The 21,502-nt window shown below is 43.4% G+C and overlaps 2 protein-coding genes across 3 annotated transcripts; one reads left to right on the top strand and one right to left on the bottom strand.

Annotated features, from left to right (window-relative positions):
* Positions 1-180: 180 nt before the first annotated feature.
* Positions 181-11,026, bottom strand: FAM149B1 (family with sequence similarity 149 member B1). Of its 2 annotated transcripts, XM_033065960.1 has the most exons (15): positions 10,944-11,026; positions 10,264-10,368; positions 10,011-10,122; positions 8,955-9,097; positions 8,468-8,587; positions 7,745-7,915; positions 6,633-6,820; positions 6,241-6,371; positions 5,598-5,651; positions 5,052-5,164; positions 4,587-4,766; positions 3,569-3,695; positions 3,111-3,236; positions 2,533-2,614; positions 181-1,796 (listed from the first exon to the last, which is right to left on the bottom strand). In XM_033065960.1, exons 1-15 carry the CDS (start codon positions 10,976-10,978, stop codon positions 1,723-1,725), a joined length of 1,761 nt encoding a protein of 586 aa, XP_032921851.1. In that variant the 5' UTR covers positions 10,979-11,026; the 3' UTR covers positions 181-1,722. The 2 variants fall into 2 exon arrangements, with proteins under 2 accessions (XP_032921851.1, XP_032921852.1); XM_033065961.1 differs by lacking the exon at positions 5,598-5,651.
* Positions 11,027-11,030: 4 nt separating this feature from the next.
* On the top strand, positions 11,031-19,891 carry ECD (ecdysoneless cell cycle regulator). The gene is made up of 13 exons (XM_033065958.1): positions 11,031-11,239; positions 11,615-11,732; positions 12,082-12,169; positions 12,928-13,106; positions 13,774-13,969; positions 15,192-15,320; positions 15,467-15,592; positions 16,339-16,424; positions 17,015-17,121; positions 17,538-17,715; positions 18,161-18,228; positions 18,306-18,526; positions 19,040-19,891. Exons 1-13 carry the CDS (start codon positions 11,050-11,052, stop codon positions 19,256-19,258), a joined length of 1,905 nt encoding a protein of 634 aa, XP_032921849.1. The 5' UTR covers positions 11,031-11,049; the 3' UTR covers positions 19,259-19,891.
* The last annotated feature ends 1,611 nt before the right edge of the window (positions 19,892-21,502 follow it).

Below are 21,502 nucleotides of genomic sequence, written 5' to 3'. Positions count from 1 at the left end.
TTACTTTTATTACACAAAATAAATAACAGTCCAGGAGCAATCCCTGGTGTCAGCCATCTGTACAAAAACCAAAAATGGCCTTAGAGGCAACTGCATTTTTTTAAACTCACTGACTCCTCTAGACTGTAAAACACTACATTATGTTAACAGAATCTATTCAAGTTTATTTGTCTACTTTTGTAACTCTTTTGCTACAGAAAACTCACTTGGTCCCTGAGGAATGGCATGGATACACATGGGATGCTTATCTGCACTTTGCCTGACATGACTGACACACTGCACAGTGTTCCAGAAGAGAAATTGTATTTTGAGATGGTTTAGTGAGTAGAGGTCTCTGGTGAGCATCAGCTTCTCTCTCTGAAAACTTACGAGGTATAGATTGAGCTCAGATCTGCCTTTTTTTTTTTTTAACTTCTGGAAATGCAAAGGCAGGTTAACCCAGTAATATTTGCACAGTTCCCTTCACAGTTTTTGATTAAAGCATGCTTGGATCAACTGGACTTGTGAGCTTCAGTATTGATGAAAAACTTATAACTGGTCTGGAGTGGGGAAATAAGGGAGCAATTTCATAAAGAATACTAACAAGGTTTTTTCCTATTGTGAACTGTAATTTGAAGAATAATAAGAACATACAGGAAAACAGTGCTCTTAAATTGGACTAGAAACGAACGACTGTTTGTGTGGAGCATCCTAACTTTGTTTAAATACAGCCAGTGGTTACCTCAGCTTGTTTTTACATTTCAGTCTGGCACTTACTGTTTGGGAGTAAGACCTTCAACTAATCTCTTATTTTGAGAAGCCTGTACCTGATGGTTTTGTCTTATCTGGAGCCACAAGGCCAATTCCAGCAAATGCCTCTGTTAGGTCTGTCACACAGGCAGACACAGCTCCTAAAAGCTCCACTGCATCAGTGGCTTCTGGAACTCTCACCTTGGAGTGAAAAAATCTTGTGTAATTATAGGTGTTTTTACAAAGGGACACTGAGCTATTCTGCAAAATTACCATGAAATGTCTCAACAGGAGGATTTTATTTTGAGTACTGTCTTAAACTATTTGTAGTAAGAAGTTTCTTTTTGCCTGTTCAGCCTTCTTCAGTCACTGAGGAAGAGGTAAAAGGTTTTAGTAAAACTCAGGAAGAGGCAGTGGTGTGCTGCCCTGGGAGCTGCCAGGTCACCTGCTCTGCTGCCTTGGTTCTACACACCTATATTCTTACCTGCTGCAGCTACCACACCATTCATCACTTGCCTAAGCTGAGTGCTTTTGTCAGTACAATATTGCTTTGAACATATTTAAACATATCAATACAATTCTTTAAAAATGTAAATCACTATGGCTGTGGAAGGCCAGGGTAACCTTCCCAAGGGAAAAATGAGCAGGTCCTGCAGTACCTGCGGCATGTAAGGACATGAACCCGTCACTGGCCTCATGGAAAATAGCACAGACTGAGAGTGTTTGCTGCATTTCCTAGGAGTTGGGCTTCACTGGAATGTATTCACCCTTCCACTGGGACATCACTTTCTCTACTGGCAGGAAATGGAATGTTTAAGTGCACCCCTTCTAATCTTTGGCAGCTGCTGCTTAGATTTATATAAAAATAACTATCTGTAATGAGGGGTGTCTGAAAACTCTTGTTGTGTAAACAACGTTGACCTTGCTGGGAAGGAGAGGTGGTTCATGACTCTCTGGACAGGGATGGATGGGTGGATGCTTCTCCATGGCATGTCAGTGCCTCTGTTTGCTTTTTGTGCCTGATCCACTTCGGCCATGGGCTTTCACAGAGCCACGTAGTGGAAGACCTGACAAACAAGAGATCACGGACAGCCTCAAGACTTTGGGAAGGAATTACAGCTAAGTATCAAATACATCTCCTCTAACCTAAAACTGTCTTTTTACTCTAACACATAGCTCTCAATGGCATTATTTATAATTTCCAAAAAGGGCAAAGCTTGTGCTTGCCAAGTTGCTGCATTGCAGGGAGCAACAGCATTCCTTGATGTTTTACTAAGTATTCATGTCTACAAAGCTTTTCTGATAATTTAAATTGTTTTTGTCAATACAGCAGTCATAAAACTCATCTTGCATTTTTTTTGCGGGGGGGATGGGACAGATATTTTAATTTCAGTAGGAACCCCTCCTTGCTTGTTTAAAAATAAGTTACTTCAGTTTTTGTGCCTTTGTTCACCTCCAGTTACTATTTCTGTTTAAGCTGACAACTCCTGCTTTGGAAACTTGAACACTGAGAGGCACTGGGGCTGATGACATTAAGCTTCCTTACTTGATTTAAATATTTGGTGGTAATAAAACCCAAAAAAAACCTCAACAAAATGCACCCAACTGTACTCTGGAGTAGAGTAGGACATAGCAAAGATAACATCTTTGTGAATGGCAAATTAAAGACATGGATGGAACTTTGAAAAACCTCCCCAGTGGAAATTATTTGTAGGAATGTAGCCCTGCAGGAAATGCATCTCTGTCCCAAACAAATCTGCTGATCTGTTTGATCTTACTAAGCCCTGTGACTGCTGAGCATACCTGAACTTGTGGATCCTCTCCTCGTCCAGGATTGATTACTATAATCAGTAACAGTGCAAGAACGGCGGCGCTGGGAATGGGGCTGCAAAAACAGCTCAAGTTATTTTTGTGAAAAAAAATCAGCAGTATTATAATACAACTACAAACTACTCAAACACAGGTGTTTGGTAATGAGTTAGATGTTGTGAAGGTCTAAGGAAAGTTTTAAATAAAGGTCAAATCAACTTCAGAAGTAGAAAATACATTTTTCTAACACTTGTTTAGAATGATCTGGGCTAGTTAAAGGCAGTCTCCATTTCAGCAAATTCTGCTTTTCCAAAGCAGATTTTATAACTGCCGAGTCCAGGATGTTGAAATTATACCCAGAAACCAATCAAGCAGCTATTTAAAAGCTGTGCTGAAATTACAGCTTTCAAAGCTTAGATAAAAATACAAGAAAGTATCAGTAGAATTGGAGTTTTAGTAAATTAAACCGAGAGTATTTGATACTGAAACAGACTGGACATTGATTACTGTTAATTCCCAAAGCACTCTTTTCAGTAAGTAAGGATGATCTGGTGTAATTAGCCATGCTTTACCAGGGTTCTGCTGGTTGTGTTAGACCTGGAGAAGGGATCAGGTAAGAGCAGCTGCTCCTGGAGCTGCTGGTGAGAGTCTTCTTGTGTCATGACACCGTGAGCACACCTTGAGTTCTCTCGAGGTTTCTGCAAGGAGAAATAACAGAGTTATGGCTTTTTGTTCGTGCAAAAACCAGTACATTGAAAATTATTAACCCAGGAATTACAGCTAATTTTTCAAGTGAATCACTTCATACCTAGTTATGAGGGGAAAACATTCAAGTGGCATTACTGAGAACTAAGCATGCAAGGGTGTGTGATGCTGTTACTCAAAACTGACACAACTTTTTTTGTGCATCTATTTGACCTTCTGCCACAAAACAACAAATAAATTGGAACTCTTGGGCTGGGTAATTTGACCAGCACTGAAAACAACTTTAGATTATCCAGTAATAAAATGAGATTCTTGTGCCTGTTACCATTTGCCTGTGGGGTCCTGTGGTGCTCCCATGCTCTGCCACGCTGGTGGTGGCAATGGGTGGCAGGGGGTGATTTCTGTTTAGCAGCAGTGGGGAGGGTGAGGTCAGCTGCTCCTGTGCAGTCAGGCTGGAATGCACCAGTAAGAACAGAAAAAATACACAGTTAATACATTTGGCAGGTGGAAAGGTGTAATACTGTCAGTTTCTTTGGCCTTCTGGAGTTAACTGTTCTGCAAGAATACCTTGGAAAAAGCTTCAAACCACAATCTGCACGTGAAAGAAGACCCTCCTAGTGCTCTCTGCTTACATTTAAAAATACATTTTAATAAAGCAGAGATGTCAGTATTTCTTAGATTGACTGAAGCCTGAGGAAAGGGAACAGAAATATAAAATACTGGAAGGAGAAACACCAGTTATGAAGGGACAAGGAGTAAGTCTCTGAACAGCAACATACTGGATGTTTTTACAGGTAAACTGCAAAGCTAAAAGTAAACAACTTAGAACACGTGGAATAGACAGTTCTGTCAAAGCCTGCACTGTTTCCTGATACCCTGTGGTCCTTCTAAATGACTCCATTTAGTCAGGTCATTGTGCAAAATAAAAGCAGGATAGATATTCTAGATGTGATTGAGCCCTTTGGTCAGTCAGATAACCTATTTGAACATCTTTATAGTCCAGTCTGGGCTAGGGTAGAAACGTGCACCTTGACCTCCAAAAACTGCAACCTTAAAATTCATCTTGAAAACAGGCTGCAGAAAAAGTCACTTCAAGAAGAGATGGTGGTGATCACTTTGCTTTGCTGTCTATTGCTCGTGTGCTAAACTACCTGAATGTGGGAATGTGTGTGACTGACTGAATCACAGCTGGCAGCACACCCAACATTAGCTTTAACAACTCAGCTTTCTCAGGGGAGTTGTGCTTTCCTCACTGCAATAATCCATGTCCTCCTGCCCCGGGGATGCTTTCTGTGCTCTGTGGCCCTGGGTCCCTGCAGGGAGAGGCTGTTTTGGGGACGTACAGGCGCCTGCAGACGTCGTCCCCAGAGCGCGGGGTTCCGATGGGGTGCAGGGTCCGTGGGGGAGGGTTCCTCCTCCTCGTGCAGCGGGACAGGGACGAAGTGCTGAGCTCCAGGGAACGATTTGGCCACGCCCGGGTAGCGAGGAGGGAACTCGAACCTGGCCGTTTGTCATCCAGGTCCCTAACAACAACAAAAAGTTACAAGACCAAAAGAGACATGGTCAGCCTGACAAAGTGCTCACCTACAGGTGCCTTTAATCATAAAATACACGGGCAGAAATTATGTGTGCTGATTTTTAACATAACTATTTACATTTTCCCAGAGGACAAATAAACAACTAAGCAGGAAAATAACTAAGAATTGCTTTCTGCAGCGGAGGAATTTATCTAACAAGGTTTTGGGCTGAATCCCTCTCACTGTGAGAGTGCTCTAGTTTATTTACTACAGGTGATCCGTAGTTCTTACAGTGTTTTCTCCATTACAGGCAGGTTCCTTTGGTGTAACTGGATCCCATGGATCACCATCAAGCCATTCAGGTTATGCTGAGAACCACTACTTGACCCTTGAGAGAGAGTTACCTGAAATTTAAAAAAAGTAAGTAAGTAAATTGCTGTTTGGCAGAGAGACATACACACACACATATTTAAAGATGTTTTAAATCACTTTAGAGAAAAGTCATTGATTTCTTCCATGACATCCAGATACACACCCAGTTATATTATTTCCCCAGCTAGGAGATCTTAACATTTGATTTTTTTTGAACAATAGTGCTTAGAAAATGTCCTAATACTTAATATTTTCCAACTGAGCAGCTCATTTGCTCATCTTCCAACAACGACTATAATCAGAAGCTTTACAAAAATAATTTTCTGTGTATATTGACATTTTATGTCAAGAACAGATCTTCAAAGTCCTTTTCTGAGATACAGACTGATTTGGAAAAAAACATCATATTCCACCCACCATAACAAGAGCAAGTAGAAAATAGCAGAGCTTTAATCCCATACATACTTGAGGTGTTTTTCTCCTCTTTTTGCTTTTGCGGCCACCTCTGGGTTTTGGGCACTACACACACAGTAAGGGGACACAAGGGACAGGCAAGGGGGAAGAAATAAAGAAGAAAGAAATAAAAAGAAATAAGAAGGAAATAGATGAATTAAAATGGAATAAACAGGTAACACTTTGGTGCTCACCATTCTAGAAGCAGACTATTTAAAGTTAAGCAGATTATACAGTTAAATTCAGTGTCTGGTTTAGAACTGCAGAGATTTCTTCCTTCTTGCTGGATGAATTAACTATTAATGTGAGAATGGGATCCCACACACACACTCCTCAACTTCACCATTTAATTGAAACATTAAATGGTGGAAAGAATTACATCCTGAATCATGAGCCACCACATGGCTGTCATACACAGATATAAAATGCTGTTTCAAGGAGAAAAGTAGGAATTAAAACTTCCAACTGAGTAATAAAGAAAAAGTAAATAATAAAGTAAAAAAAAAAAGTAAATAATAAATAAAGTGTCAGAAACGACAGCCAGCATTCACACAAAGTCTGAACTAGTTTTTTACCTAAATACAACCAGTCTGTTTGCTGAGGTAACACTGTGATTCATCCCCACACAAAACAACAGCTGGCTAAAAATCCTTACCAGATTTGATGTCACCGAGGGCATCTTTGTGTGTGGCACCCGAGGTAACAATGCTGGCAGAGGATCCAGCTGCAAAGGGCTTCTGGCATCTGCTCGGACTGTTTCTACTGTGATGATATTTTTCTCATCATCTGTGCAAAGCAACAGAGAATTCCTGTCAATACTGGCATTGCTAGTCATGGAGAGTGCTATGAGTCAAATTTTTTTTAGGGAGAGTCCCCTTGGATGAGAAACTCTGCTAAGTGTTTTGAAGACATGTTTCACACTGTTAGCAAAATAACCTTTTTATTCCCACTGAAGAGATCATTCCCAAATACATCGCTCTCCCATGGCATCTTTGCAAAATTAGCTGTAATCCCCTTCTGAGCCCTCACCTTAACTGTGATCCTTACCAGAGGATGACCCTTCCCAGTGCCTGCAGATCAATTCTTCCATGCAGACCAGGACTTCACTCCACACATCATCAAACACAAATGTGAGCACGGAATCCTTCATGCAGGAGTAGGGAGAGACAGGAGGAAACCCCAATTTCCGTCTGCCAGAGGACAGTCCCATTTTCCTCTCGTGCAACTCCTCCTCCCTGTAAAAATATAAGTATAACCTGCACCAGAAACACATTGTGTCCTATATTTACTTTTAGTTTTCCCATTGATCTCAGTGAGAAATGACTGACCCACCCTGGTCTCCCTATACAGAATGATTATAAATCACACTCCATGAACAATAATTTACCCATGAGATCAAATTCCCCTCCAAAAAATCAGTATTCATCATTACAGTGATACTTCTTCATCACATTGTTAGGCTCCATATCTAATATCAGGACAGAATCCTGAAGACAAGAGAGTGATATTATTTGCTGCAGTAATGTCTCTCTATCCTGGTAAAACCAAGAAACATAACAGTTTTAATTTAATGGTCCATGCAGTTAAATGGCTTTAATTATTAAAACCAATTAAGTAGTCAGGAACTGACAGCACTCTCCAGAGTCCTTGCCCAGGCCACATGTTCATACTGTAGGGCTGAATAATGTAAAGGGGTAAAAAGATAAAAATAGTGGTAATTGTTTCTTGACAAGCATAAAATCCACTCTAGTTCTTAAAACTACCACTGAAAAAAATCCAGGAAGGTACAGTTCCACCCAAAATGCCAGTACAAAACAGAGGCAGCACACTGCACACTGTTGCATAACTAACAGCAGTGAATTTGAAATAATATAAAAAAATAAATGGTGTTTAAACACGTATTATTAAATACACAGGCTCTTAGTTATGATGGCATGAATTATTCAAACCAAGCACAAAAAGGGAGAGTCTGAAAAGTAATAAAAAAATTCCTAAACATAATTTAGTGAAAGAAATTGTCCTAGGAAATAGGCTGGGAAAATTCCCACTGCAACCTCAGGCCTTTGAAAACTTTTTAGAAAAAAGATAAATAAATTCATTAGGTATGTGTATCTTAACTGCAGGAACCCCAGGACACTATTTTAATATTCAATACCTACACATCTCTGTGGTCAAATGCCAAGTATTCCTCCACTATGCCTTCAGAGAGAATGACTTCCTCTTCCCCTTCATCGCTTTCTGAAGAACACAAGGTCTGGGGCTTGGAAGGGTCAGCCTTTTTGTGAGCAGGAGCAACAAAAAGAGGCACCTTCTTGCCCAAAACCCTAAATCTGAACAGGTGACAGTTTTCAGAAAGCAGAAATAAAGATAAGTTGTTATTCCACCTCAAATAACTGAGAGACAGCATGGTCATTCAGGGCAAGCAGTAGTGAGGCAAAAAAATTATTCATTACAGTAACAACTTTTGGTTTTGATACTATTTAATTCTTGCTAAAGAACCTGAAATTTCTGGGAAAAAATATCCAAAGCTGACTAGAAAGCATTCTAAAACATTAAATAATAAAAGCAGTGCTCTGCATTTTTTATGGCCTAGGCAAATTTAATGGATGATTAATAATAAAACCAACTACAGTACACACATATTCTTAAGAAATCAGCAGCAGCAAAGATATTTCTATTTACTGGCCAGTTCACTGTAGTCAGCAAAAGCACAGCTAGGTGTTCTTGCTATTCTAAGTGTACTAAATTTAGTTAAAAAGGGAAAAAAAGAGAGTATGCTGTGTTCAAAACTCAGCCTAATAGGAAGGCTGCATACTTTAAGAAGCAGAGAACAAACCTGCCTTCCCACCTTGGCATGATCCAGGCTCACTGCTGGTACTTACTCGTCAGAATCCTTCTCCTGTGGTGAACCTACATCTGAGGGAGCCAAACTGCTCGAGGGGGAACTGGAGTACCATCCGTACCCTTCATCTGTGGGGGCCACCAGCTGCTTCCCCACCACCCTGCCACGGCAAAAGCGAAGGATAAATACAGCAGAAAGCCCTGGCAGTACAGTTATCGAAGGTGTAAGAGCAGCAGCAAATCCTAAAAGGTCTCCTGAGAAGCCATGCAAGTTTTCCTGGTGACACTTTCAGTTTTCTAAGAGAATTCTGCTCTGTTAAGGCCAAGTGAGTTGCAGATAGCAACAAACCTCCAACATGTGAGGTAAGAGGATGTTTATTAATGACAGGCAGGCACATCATGAGAGTGATCTTTTTACCTCTATCTACAGCATAATTACACAAACCCACCCTGCCACCTGGTTTAAAAGCAAACTGTGTGCATCCCTAGCCTTGTGAAGGTACCAGCATCAGTCCATTAATAAAATACCTGAGATGAGGAAAGCTGGAGGACCACTGGTGGCATTCTTCCCGCAGCCCCTCAACATGAACGTTATCTTTCTGCTCATACAGAAGCTCATCAATTTGTCTGAACATCTGCTGAACTTGTTGTGTGGCAGCTTTGTCAAATTCCTAGAGAGGAAAGAAAATACCTCGTGAATAGCATTTGCAGGGGGGTTTTAACTGATCTTTTGAAATATAATTGAAAAACACAACTATTTGTTTAAAGCTTAGCAGGATTGCATAAAAAGATTTTAACTTTAAATAATTTTCTCCCAGAGATGATGCAGCCTGCTCTTAAGATGCATGACAGCCACATAAAAAGCTTACATTGACACAGCAGAAAAAACTATTGAGACATTTTGAAATATCCATATTATTACATTAAGCTAAAAAGACTTAAAGAAATCAGAACAGGAAGGATAGAATTCAGTGATATTTTAATGCAATGGAGGATTTGTTGCTTCCAGTGTCCACAAACAACAGCAATGCAGACTGGTGGGAAACACTGAACCTGAGGGATGGTCAGGTCCTTTGTTACATGTAGATACAAAATGGGGTCAGTTCTGGGGTCATTTAAATCTAAACAGCTCCAGCTCACCTTCCAGAAGGCAACAGCACACTTGACTTTGGTAGAAGGAGAATAAATCAAACATTTCTAAATGAAAATAATGTTTTAGCAGCTTACTATATTTTGAGAAACATGCAAGGATGCAAAAGTTTGATAAACTCACGCCAAGTATCTGGAAGTCATCCAGCCATGGCTGGGGTTCCACAATAACAGCCTTTATAGATACATTTGTGCATTAAATGATTTGCATTTCTAAAATTTTTAGTGGAAATGCAGAATATTAACAGAACAGTTAGAATGAGCATAATGTGTTTTGAACTGAAAGATGGAAAGCGGTAAAAAAGATGTTCTTTCTATAATCACTACCATGATTTTTTGACAGCTCCAATCATTTTTGTTCTGACATGTCTTTGCAGTGGTATTTCAAGTGTCCTTCTGTGCTAGGTTTGGCTTGGATGATTATGTTCTACTCACATCATAGCCCCAAGAGTAGACTGAGCTGTCTTCTGTGGAGGTGTCAGCACAACCCTGGCTAGCGGTCCGTGGATCCCCATGATCATCCGATGCCTTATGGATTCCTGACTCCCTGAAATGCGCACATGGAGCCAAAAAAAAAAAAAATTAAAAAAGCAGAACAGCCCACAGTGAACAATGACAGATCAACTGTGTCCGTAAACAAAGCCTGGCTGTGTCGGAACAGCTGGATCAGACATGTCATGACAAGTACCTGGACGTCTGGCCGAGGTTTTCAGCCGCGGGTGAGGCTGAGCACACCTGAGGCCGTGGCTCTGGCAGTGGGTGATGCCTCAAGGCATGTTTTGGGAGTCCTTGTCTAAAAAACAGAAGTGGAACTTGGCATTCCTTAGAAGAATAAACATTCACAGAGTTCCCAGTAAGTTTTCTAGGTTTATTACTATTACAAAGCTAATTCCTGTCACCAAAGCTCTAGGTTTAAGATGTCAAAACAAAGTCTGGATAAATGTGGAGTTAAAGGTCTTGGCTTCGAAATCAGTTTAACTTGAGATGTTGTGAATCAGGCTACAGCTCCCTACAAGCAGTGACAATGCCATTATCCATGTAGATTAATTAAATTGAATTAAATTAAATAGAACAAGAGTAGACTGGCCGAGTAAGTCAGAACTGACCCAACTCTTGAGTCAGGGGAAAAAAGCCGGTTACAGGGAATTAGTGGCGTTCTATCCCACCGGTCCCGGTGCTCAGGAATCTCGGGAACCCTCTCCCGTCGGGGGCAGGGGTGACCGGGCCGTCACGGGGCCCTGTTTGCTGCTGGGAGGGCGCGGGGGGCAGACAGGCCCTGGAGCGGGGCCGGGGGGGATCGCGACCGAGACAGGGACCGCGATGGAGCTCGGGACCGTGCCGGGGACCGGGGTAGCGGCGGCCACTCACGGCTGCACCGGCTTCCGCGCGTATCGCGATATCATCCTCAGCGCCGCCGCGCCGCCGCCGCCATCGCGCCGCTCCTCCCGCGGGGGCGGGGCGCGGCCCCGGCGCGATGGAGGCGCTGCGGCGGCCGGCGCTGCCCGAGGACGCCGTGCGCTACCGCCTGTTCGCGGCGGCGGGCCCGGGCGGCGAGGCGCTGCTGCGGCGCTGCGCCGAGGTGGCCCTGGTGCGCTTCGCCCCGCTCCTGGCCTCCTACGTGTGGCAGCGGCAGCCGTTCCGCCTGCGCTACGTGCCGCGCTGCGGTGAGCCGGGACAGGGCCGGGGGGCACGGCGGGAGGAGCGCCCGGAGGGGACGTGTGAGGGGCACCCGGCGGCCGGGAGCCGGCAGATGGGAGGGGGACCCGGCGGCCGGGAACCGAGGGCTTGTGAGGGGGACCCGGCGGGACCGTGTGGGGGAGGCCGAGCAGGAACCCGGCGGCCTCACAGTGTCACAGCGTGGGTCGGCTCAGAAAGGCCCCCACTGAGGCAGCCGGTGCCACGACCCTGCTGCAGCAGGATCATCCCAGAGCACACCACACAAGATTTTGTCAGCAGGGAGGGAGACTCCGCACCCTGTGGACAATCCGGTTTTGTGCATGGGGTTGCTGAGCCGCCTCTCGTCTCTGTGCCCCGTCCAGGCGAGACCCCGGCGCACATCGGCGGCACCACCCTGTTCGGGGATAACGTGGAGGATGAGTGGTTCATTGTGTACCTGGTCCGGGAGATCACCAGGGAGTTCCCGGGGCTGGCAGCCAGGTAAGGCGGGTCCTGCTGCGGTGCTTTTTTGGGAGGGGTGCGAAGGGACAGTGCCCATGATCTGAAGGTCCTGTCTTAATATTCCCCATCCTTGTAGGTATTTTCCCATCCCGTACACATTTGAAGTGTCCAAGGCCATGTTGGATGGGTTTTTGAGCAGCCTGGGCTAGTGGAAGGTGTGCCTATGGCAGAGGAGATGGAACCACATGATCTTTATGGTCCCTTCTAACCTAAGCCTTTCTGTGGTTCTATGAATATTAAAAAAAACCCCAGCAGACGTGGATTCAGAAGTGTGTTGTTGTGCTCTGCAAGGCTTTTCCTGCTAAGAAACCGAATTCTCCTTGGCCAGGATTGATGACAACGATGGAGAGTTTCTCTTGATAGAAGCAGCTGATTTTCTCCCCAAGTGGCTGAATCCTGAGAACAGTGAAAACAGGGTGAGTAAAACTCATCCTGAAAACAGTTTGCAAGGGGGCCACAGTGGCCTTTTGTAGCAGCTGGAGTTTTTTCTTGTACCTTTACCCAAGTGATCTGACTGCCTCTGAAAATCCAGAGTGCTGTCTGTCCCTTACTGTTGCTCCTTTCAGGAGCACTCCTGTATCTACCTGAGATTAAAATGGAAATAATTAACTTCTCATTAGAAAAAAATTAATTATTTTTCCCTTATTCTAAGATTTGTAAAAGACATGGAACACAGCACAAAAATCGATTGCAAGTGTGTCTACCTGGACTATCAGGCTCATATTTCCCTTTTGTTTGAGGGAGCAGACAGAGTGAGGGGGTTGAGAATGCTACATTCAGGGCTTTTCTTAGGATCAGGAACCAGAAGAGGCCACATGTAGCATCTGAAATAATGCTTTTTAATCCCTGTGAAGTTCTAAAGCAGTTAGGTTATGCTGATTCTTCTGAAGCACTTCTCTAGTTGAAGAGAGACTTGACTATTGTTTTTAAGGAAACAATATATTTGGTGGAACTTACTGCAGTTAAAATGGGAGTTTTTACTAGTTGGATCGTGGTCTCTGGCATCTCAATAACATTTTTAAAAAACCTGTGCTGCTTCCTGTATTGGTTCTCTATTTGTGCTTTATATTCACTGTGTTTAAACAAATGCCTTTGTATATGAAATGAAATTTCCCATCACTCTGTGTGTGTGACTGTTCTCACCCTGTGTGATGAGAGCATTCCTCTCTGCCAGGTGTTCTTTTACAAAGGAGAGTTGCACATTATTCCGCTGTCAGAGACTTCAGAGCAGGACTGGGACCTCTCTGCTCCCTGTCCCACGATCCCAGAGGCGTTGGCACTGTTATCCACCCGCTCCGAGGAGTTCCTGGCTGCAGAGCCCATCAGAGCGGCGGTGTACAAACGCATCGATGGGTATGTGAGAGCTTTGTTAGGATCCTCTGCAATGGTGGGGTTTGGTTCTGTGCTCTCTGCAGTTTAAACATTTCCCCAATAGATGAGATAACACTTTCTGTTTAGAAACCAGCAGCTGGAGGTTTTTCTGTGGCACTCTTGGAAAGAGGGGGATCAGCGTCCTGTAGGCGGTGATCTGGGGGATCTGAAACTGGTTCACTGCTCTAATTCCACACCTGACAATGACAAGAGTTACTTTTCTTTCACATCCTTCCTAAACTGAAAAATTAGAAAGTCCCATGATTTTTTTAGGGAACCCTGTGCAGGTGGAAAAAGAGGATTTGACCTAAACTGTAGAATTAGCAGAATTATCAGAGCTTCAGCTTGTCACAACTGTGTTCAGCCCTGTACTTTATTTTTTACAAGGATTGTGGCAGCCTAACTTTTACAGAGCACGGTGAAGAGGATTTGTTGGTTAAGTTCACAGGGACTCATCTTACCCATGTGGGGGATTCAGTTTTATTAGCCATGTACATTTATATAAATGCATTATAGAAACAGACATTCTTGGCATTAGATTGACCAAGTTTTAACTCCAGAATAATCTTCTGACCCATGATTCAGGTAAATATTAAAGTGAGAAAAAAAGACGTGGTTTAACTTGCATTACACTTCTGTTGCTGCTCAGGTATCCTGAGAAGATCCAGGCCTCACTGCACCGAGCCCACTGCTACCTCCCGCCTGGCATCGTGGCCGTGCTGAGGCAGCGCCCGTCCCTGGTGGCTGCGGCAGTGCAGGCGTTCTACCTGCGGGATCCGGGTGATTTACGGGCCTGTCGGCGCCCCTTCAGAACCTTCCCTGCTGACCAGCGTGTGATGACCTTGGTAAGTGCTCTCTAAAGCCTCTGATCACCCTGGTGAGTGCTGTGCTCTTCTAGAGCCTGTGATGACTGTGGTAAGTGCTCTTCTAGAGCCTGTGATGACTGTGGTAAGTGCTCTTCTAAAGCCTCGTCCCTTACAGTAATTTCACAATTATAAGCCGCACCATTCTGACTAAAATTTTGGTCCGAACCCAAAGTGCGGTTTATAATCAGGTGCGGCTTATATATGGACAAAGAACGAAAAGTTGCTGTTTTAGTTTGGAGGACAGGTGTCTGCTGAGAAAGGCAGGAACTTCTCTTTGAAATGGAGAATGTAAACCCCCTCCCTCCAAATTATTATAATTTTGAAATCAAGGGCTTTTCAAGCAAACATATGGGAATTAGGAATAACAGTTCTTTACTAGGGAAATTAAAATAGAAATACAGTGCTACAAAGAAACAAACTCCAAACCCTGACAAAGTCAGAGTACAGCCTGACACCCCGTCAGGCAGGGTGTTGGTAGCAGTCCCATTCCATGGTGGCTGCATCCTCCTGCAGTGACAGATGTGATTCAGTTGGAGCAGTGCTCCTGTACAAGGTGCAGTTTCCCTCTGGAGGTCCAGTGGTGATGTGGAGAAATCTGGTTTTCCTCAAGTCCAGTGGAGAAAGGGGCTCCCTTAGTGTCCCAAAACTTCTGTTTTTATCTTGGTAAGAAATGTTGGGGTCTTCCCCCTGGCTGGAGCAACTCCCAATGGGATGGAGTGATTTTATCAGTCCCACAGTGGGACTCAATGGCCATTAGCAGAAAATGACTGGCTGGAGGAAGGATGGGTTGTGAAAAGATAAAGAACAATGCCCTGCCTGGTTTCAGTGGATGGCCCATTAGCAGAATATCTCCTGTGGAGATCAGGATCACTGTCCCCACCCTCAACAGATGGTGATAGAATAGATACCTTTTATCACACTCTGTATTGTAATGTGCCGCTAATAATCAGGTGTGGCTTATGTATGGACAAAGAATGAAAAGTTGCCAACACCCAGAAGTGCAGCTTATACTCAGTGCGGCTTATAACCGTGAAATTACTGTAATCAAGAACAGTATCCAGGATGTATTTTGGATGCAGTCTCAGGTATTGCCTGTGATATGTGTGCCTTCAAATATGCTTCAATGAGCCTGGTGGGAGCTGGATGCCTGTCCACAGCACAGTCACGCTGCAGGGAGTGTTTTCTGCTCTGGCTGTTCCAGGTGACTTTCACTCGGTGTTTATACGCACAGCTGGTGCAGCAGAAGTTTGTTGCAGACAGACGCAGTGGATACACCCTGCCCGCCCCATCTCATCCTCAGTACAGAGCCTACGAGCTGGGCATGAAACTGGTAATGATTTTGGGTGCATTTTGTACTTGCTTTATCTATATCCAGGGAATGAGTCTTTGTCTGGAAGTTGTTTTCTTCTCCAGAAAAACGTGAGCAGAGTCCATCTCCCCTTAAGAACATCTTCTTGTTCCATCTTTTGTATGCAGGCTCACGGCTTTGAAATTCTGTGCTCCAAGAGCAGTAAAGTAGCTCCTGATGCCAAGAGAAATGTGTTAAGTGGTCCTCTGTGGGAAAGATTCCTCAGGAGCTTGAAGGAAAAAGATTATTTCAAGGTGAAGCAGTGTGTCTGTGGCCTTTAAACATTCCAGGGAAAATAGATTTTAGCACTTGAACTTGTGTAAGGAGTTGCAGTGGAGCAAGAATCTGAATCCTTATCTCTGTGTCAAATGAATTAATGTCTTCAAAGAGGACATGTGCACTTTGTTCCCCTTTGAAAGTAATTTATTTTGGAAATTAAAAACGAAAAAGCAAGATTTGGGGATTTTTTCATTCATCTAAAGAAAGGGGAGAAATGCACTTGAATGAAAAAAACCACCATGTGATTGTGTGAGGTGTAAGTGATTTCGCTGGTTTGCATTTCATTTCCACACCTCTAGAATTAATTTCTTCAAGACTAGTACATAACACCATAGATCTGTTTGGGCCCACGCAAGTGTAATTTTTATGTGTGTGTGGTTTTTGTGGGTTCTGGGGGTTTTGGTGAGGTTTTGTGGTGTTTTTTTTAAAGATAGCTTTGACTACTTACTTGAAGTTAATAAGTTGGGCATAAATTAACTACTTATTTGAAGGTTATAAAATTGGACAACTCTATAGAAATTCTTAGGTTAATATACTTCAATATACTTCAAATATAAAAATACCCCTTTACTGAATACAGTACAAATATACAGGGCAAAGAGGTTTTATTTGTTTTGGTTCTCAGCATTTCTGTGTGACAGGCATCCTTAGGAAGCTTGACTGTGAAGAGGAAGGGGAAGGAGAATTTTTTTGATTCATGCCTGTGACTTGCATTACATAGGGAGAAATGGAAGGATCTGCAAAGTACCTGGAACTGCTGCACATGGCAGAAGATCACTTCCAGCAATCTGTTGATGTGCCAGAAAGGTAAGAACTACTTGAAATTCATGAGTATCGCATACCCTGCCTACAAATCCTTTACCTGACCTTTAAAATCCTTCTTACAAAAAACCTTTTCTCCATGGTACATTTAACATGGATGCTGTGGCATGGACATACAGGTGCTAATTCCTCTAGAGTACTCTACTAGGAGAAGTTCTTGCTAGAGTAACTCTTCATCTCAGTTTTGTGAAATGCTGAGCTCTTCCAAGTGGGTTAAGAGGTGAATGAAAAGTATTATTTACTTGGTTGATTGCAGAAAGTGTATAAAAACTTTGTGGAAAAGCAGTCTGTGCTGTTTGGGATCTGGCAATCTTAATATTTACCAAGGCAAAATAAATGTAAAGAAAAAGAGCCATGACAAATGGGCTTTGGAGCCATCAGCTGGGAATTTCAGGGACTGAATGTGTCCTCTTACGGCCAATACTCTGTGTAGTACTCTGGTACTTCCTCCAGATTCACTTCCCTTTTTGATGTGCTTGCACAGAAGGAAAAATGAAGAATTTGAATGAAGACCTGAATGCAGATCATGTGATCCCATTGAATCCATTTCAGTAAATTGATTTTGTTTTTTCTAGCTCTGTTGAAGTGAGCCCAGGTGATGAAATCCTGACACTGCTACAGACAACATCCATTGATTTGGAGGAATTTGAGAGAGAAGCAGCTTGTCTGCCTCCAGAGGATGGTGAGCTGGCTGGGGGGAATTGTTCCTATTACAGATGATTATTTGTGGGAATGTTGACAGCTGTGAAGAGAAAGCCAGTCATTAGTCATGAAGCCAACCTTCATTAAGACTAGATACTGGATTGGCTCTCCCTTTTCAGAGTAAGCCTTTCTTCTTCCACTTAGTGGCCAAAGGACTAGAGTGGCATCTCTTAGTTTGAGCTCTGCAAAACAGACTTTTGAAGTAGTGAAGTGAAATCTCCACTCTCTTCTTCTCAGCCTCTCTCTGCCTTATGCTGTGTGTGACCCAGGATCAGCACAAAAACTTAAATGCAAAAATGAGCCCCAGAATGGTTGGAGTCCTGTCAGTCAGCTGGTTTGGGCCCTGTGAGCCAGCAGGTTAGTGCAGAATAACAGATCTGTCCTGTGTTCTTTCAGATGACAGCTGGCTGGATATTACACCAGATGCTCTGGATCAGATGCTGAAGGAGGCAAGAAGTGAGACCATTCCTTCCACAAATGAGGAAGAGCAAAAATATGACTTGGAAGCGGTTGCTGAGAGCATGAAGGCCTTTGTGTCCAAGGTGTCCACGCATGAGGGAGCAGAAATGCCATGGTAGTAGCACTTGGAATTTGGGGTCTGGTGTAGAATGTTGCACTCTGCTGCAGCCCTGTGGCTGATTCTGTGATGCAGAGGATCAGAGTTTGAAGGTGTCCTGCTGAGCAGGGGCCTGAAGCAAACCCATAGCAGTGAAGATTCACCTGCTTGAAATCAGCTTGGTACCACTCTGACACTGGTGCAGGTTAAAGTGCTGCAAGCTGAGCTGCTCCCTGTCCCTCAGTTTGGTTTTGTGGCCTTCAAAATTCTTCTCGGTCATTCCAGAAATTCCTGCACTCATTGTTGCTTTTCTGATCCATAGAGGCTTCAAAATTCTGAGGACTTCTATGTTCAAATGTCCCCACTTCAGTCCTGACTTGAGAGAAATCAATATGGCTTGTGCCTCTGTCAGGCTTATACTAGCAGAAAAGCTTTATTATTTAAAAATATTTTTATATTTCAGGTCATCTGATGAATCCCATGTTACCTTTGATGTGGATTCTTTTACAAAAGCCCTGGACAGAATTTTAGGTGAGATTGCTTCTTTATTTAAAACAAATCCTGGCACTGATTTCTTTGCTGTTGTACTGACACAAAATAATACCCAGGAGCAGACTCGGAGGAGCTGGATTCTGATGATCTGGATGAGGAGGAGGAGTTTGATTTCTCAGATGGGGATGATGAAGACCTGGATGCTGGAAATCCAAGGCAGGAGCAGAAGGTGACTCCTGAGGAGCTTGTGGGCAGTCTCAAGTCGTACATGAATGAGATGGACCGAGAGCTGGCACAGACCAACATTGGAAAAAGTTTCACCACCCAGAAGAGAGGGGTGAGTGTGCCTTGAGCTCTGATTTGTAGCAGTAATTTCCAGAGAGGAAATGTGCTGGAAGTAGCCATTCTGAGTAAGGTGCTCAGAACCTTCTCCCATGCAAACAAAGTGTGCTGTAGTTGCACCATAATACACTTTTTTCAAGCTAAAATTTCCATCAGCTTTGAATTTGCACATCTTTTCCAAGACTTAATTTAATTTCCCTGTTTTCAGTAGTAGGGCAAGCAGCTGCAGCTTGACTTTTGAGTTCCTGTAGTAGTTTACTCCCATGGGAACTGAGCCAGGACTCAGCAACACTTTCTGTCCTTCACTTGGAACTTCATCTGGGTAAAGGACAGTGATGATTTTTAGCTGGCATGAGCATTTGGTGGCTGAATTCCTGTTTGTCAAGACTCTGGAATGTAATTTGCTGGATGCAGAATTGTTGTTTCTTTTCTCTTGTGGCTTCCCTTCTTTTTTCCCTTAAATCTGCTCATGCAATTTGTCAAATCTTTCTCCTTGTGCTTTCTGCAGGCAGGTTCTGTTGAAGCAGCCACATCTGAGAGTGCTGGCCCTGGTTCTGGAGCTGAGGATGCTGAGCTGGCACCCGTGGATGTGGACATGAACCTGGTGGCAAACCTGCTGGAGTCCTACAGTGCCCAGGCTGGCCTGGCAGGACCCACCTCGAACATTTTACAGAGCATGGGGGTGACTTTACCTGAGAACACAGATCTCACTGGCTCCAGCAGCTGAGCAGTGCAGTGAGAGACTTTGGACAGGACATGGCTGGTGGGGAAACGAAGCACAGACAGACGAGCAGGATGTGGAAGAAGAGGCCAAAGGTTTTAATGTTGAGCATTCTGTTCATTATGTGTCATTTCAGCAAAGTGAGTTTACCTGCAAAAGCTTCTGTTTGGACACTGTCTTGGATGGAAAGGAGAATTTCCCAGTGCTAACACATTTTCAGGAAACTGAAAAATGATGTTGTGACTTTAACAAAACTCTTATTACAAAAGGTTCTCTTCCATTTTTCCAATCAGTGATTCAATTTGCCACCTTTCCAAAATGTTCTTTTACACAATGCTGAGTGGTTTCAATACCTGGGAAGCAGTTCTTGTTCTGAATATGCTGCTGCCTTCAGGGGGAGGTGGGGAAATACCACAGTACAGGAAGAGTCTCCTGGATTTGGGAATGCTGGTTAAATGTTGGACAGACACTGAATCCTTCCCAGAAGTACAGTGCTGCATTGTAAGAACTTCTGACCATTACTGTAAGAGCCTGTTCCTTATTAACACAAGGATTTGAAGAGCAATTGGATCAAATGTGTAAATATTGGCCAGAAGTATTTTTAAAATTTATTTCAATAAAAACAGAAATACAACTTGATTACTGATTTTTTTTTTGAAGTTGTGCATAACTTCCTCAGTGAAATATCAGTTCTTAGAGTGAAAGCATTTCCATAATTGGTCATTTTCTGAATTGCAAATGTTGGTATCATGCCAGCAGTATCTGTATGTGAGTCCAACCTGAACAGTTTAGGGTTTTTTCACTGAAAATGTTGCTAGGAGGCGTGCAGCATGCTGCTTTCACATGGAAAGAAAAGTCTATTCTAAATATGATAACTTTAGTTCAAGATAAATTTGAAATAAAATACATAGAAATTCTTGGTTTACAGACACCAACAATGCAGATCTGCCAGGTCCAAATCAGCTTCTTAATTTTTCTGAGTTCTTTTTCATTCAGCAATTAATCAGTTGGCCGCCACTGGTACTGTATAATTTACTTTGTCAACAGTTCATGGAGAGCACTGGCAGCTGGACAGGGATTAGAGAGGGACAACAAGTGCTGGAAATTGTGAAGAAGGTTCTGCTAAATTTCAAGGAATTTAGACTGCTGAGAGGTGAGATGGACTGCAGACTCAGACAAATCTGTTCTGGGAAAATGGGGTTAACAGAGGTTTTTTAATTTAGACAAGGATAATGAGCAGTTAGTGGTGGAACCTTGGAAAGGGTTTGTGTTTGACCAGGGGAGATAATTAACACTGAAACGACGACATTAGTTTCACAATTATAAGCCGCACCATTTTGACTAAAATTTTGGTCCGAACCCAAAGTGCGGTTTATAATCAGGTGTGGCTTATATATGGACAAAGAACAAAAAGTTGCTGTTTTAGTTTGGAGGACAGGTGTCTGCTTGAGAAAGGCAGGAGCTTCTCTTTGAAATGGAGAATGTAAACACCCTCCCTCCAAATTATTATAATTTTGAAATCAAGAGGCTTTCAGTCAAAGATATGGGAATTAAGAATAACAGGAAAATCAAAGTAGAAATACAGTGCAACAAAGAAACAAACTCCAAGCCCTGACACAGTCAGAGTACAACCTGACACCCCGTCAGGCAGGGTGTTGGTAGCAGTCCCATTAAATGGTGGCTGCATCCTCCTGCAGTGACAGATGTGGCTCAGTTGGAGCAGTGCTCCTGTACAAGGTGCAGTTTCCCTCTGGAGGTCCAGTGGTGATGTGGAGAAATCCGGTTTTCCTCTGGAGTCCAGTGGAGAAAGGGGCTCCCTTAGTGTCCCAAAACCTCTGTTTTATCTTGGTAAGAAATGTTGAGCTCTTCCCCCTGGCTGGAGCAACTTCCAATGGGATGCAGTAATTTTATCAGTCACACAGTGGGACTCAATGGCCATTAGCAGAAAATGACTGGCTGGAGGAAGGATGGGTTGTGAAAAGATAAAGAACAATGCCCTGCCTGGTTTCAATGGATGGCCCATTAGCAGAATATCTCCCATGGAGATAAGGATCACTGCCCCCACCCTCAACAGAGGGTGATAGAACAGATACCTTTTATCACACCCTGTATTGTAACCCCAGACAGTTGCGGACACCCCTTGGGCACAGGTCAGGCGGGCAGGGAGAGTCAGAGCGGGGCAGGGGCCGGCGGCATCCGCACAGGATACAGCCTGAGACTGCTCCTGCTTTTCCAGTGCTCCAAAAATCC

This window comes from Catharus ustulatus, chromosome 8 (assembly GCF_009819885.2).
Source record: "Catharus ustulatus isolate bCatUst1 chromosome 8, bCatUst1.pri.v2, whole genome shotgun sequence".
Classification (NCBI taxonomy): Eukaryota; Metazoa; Chordata; class Aves; order Passeriformes; family Turdidae; genus Catharus; species Catharus ustulatus.
Note: the sequence above shows the minus strand (reverse complement) of the source record. Positions and strands in the feature narration are given on the sequence as shown.

Bases quoted from the DNA above. Each gene is read 5' to 3' on its own strand.
- FAM149B1 (XM_033065960.1), bottom strand. From the start codon at position 10,978: ATGATATCGCGATACGCGCGGAAGCCGGTGCAGCC. The intron at 6,821-7,744 runs GTAGGTATTGAA...ATATTTTTACAG, and splicing joins GCATTTGACCACAGAGATGT to GGAGGAGGAGTTGCACGAGA. The intron at 1,797-2,532 runs GTATGCTCAGCA...CTTGTTTGTCAG, and splicing joins GAGAGGATCCACAAGTTCAG to GTCTTCCACTACGTGGCTCT.
- ECD (XM_033065958.1), top strand. From the start codon at position 11,050: ATGGAGGCGCTGCGGCGGCCGGCGCTGCCCGAGGACGCCGTGCGCTAC. The intron at 11,240-11,614 runs GTGAGCCGGGAC...TGCCCCGTCCAG, and splicing joins GCGCTACGTGCCGCGCTGCG to GCGAGACCCCGGCGCACATC. The intron at 13,970-15,191 runs GTAAGTGCTCTC...TGGCTGTTCCAG, and splicing joins ACCAGCGTGTGATGACCTTG to GTGACTTTCACTCGGTGTTT.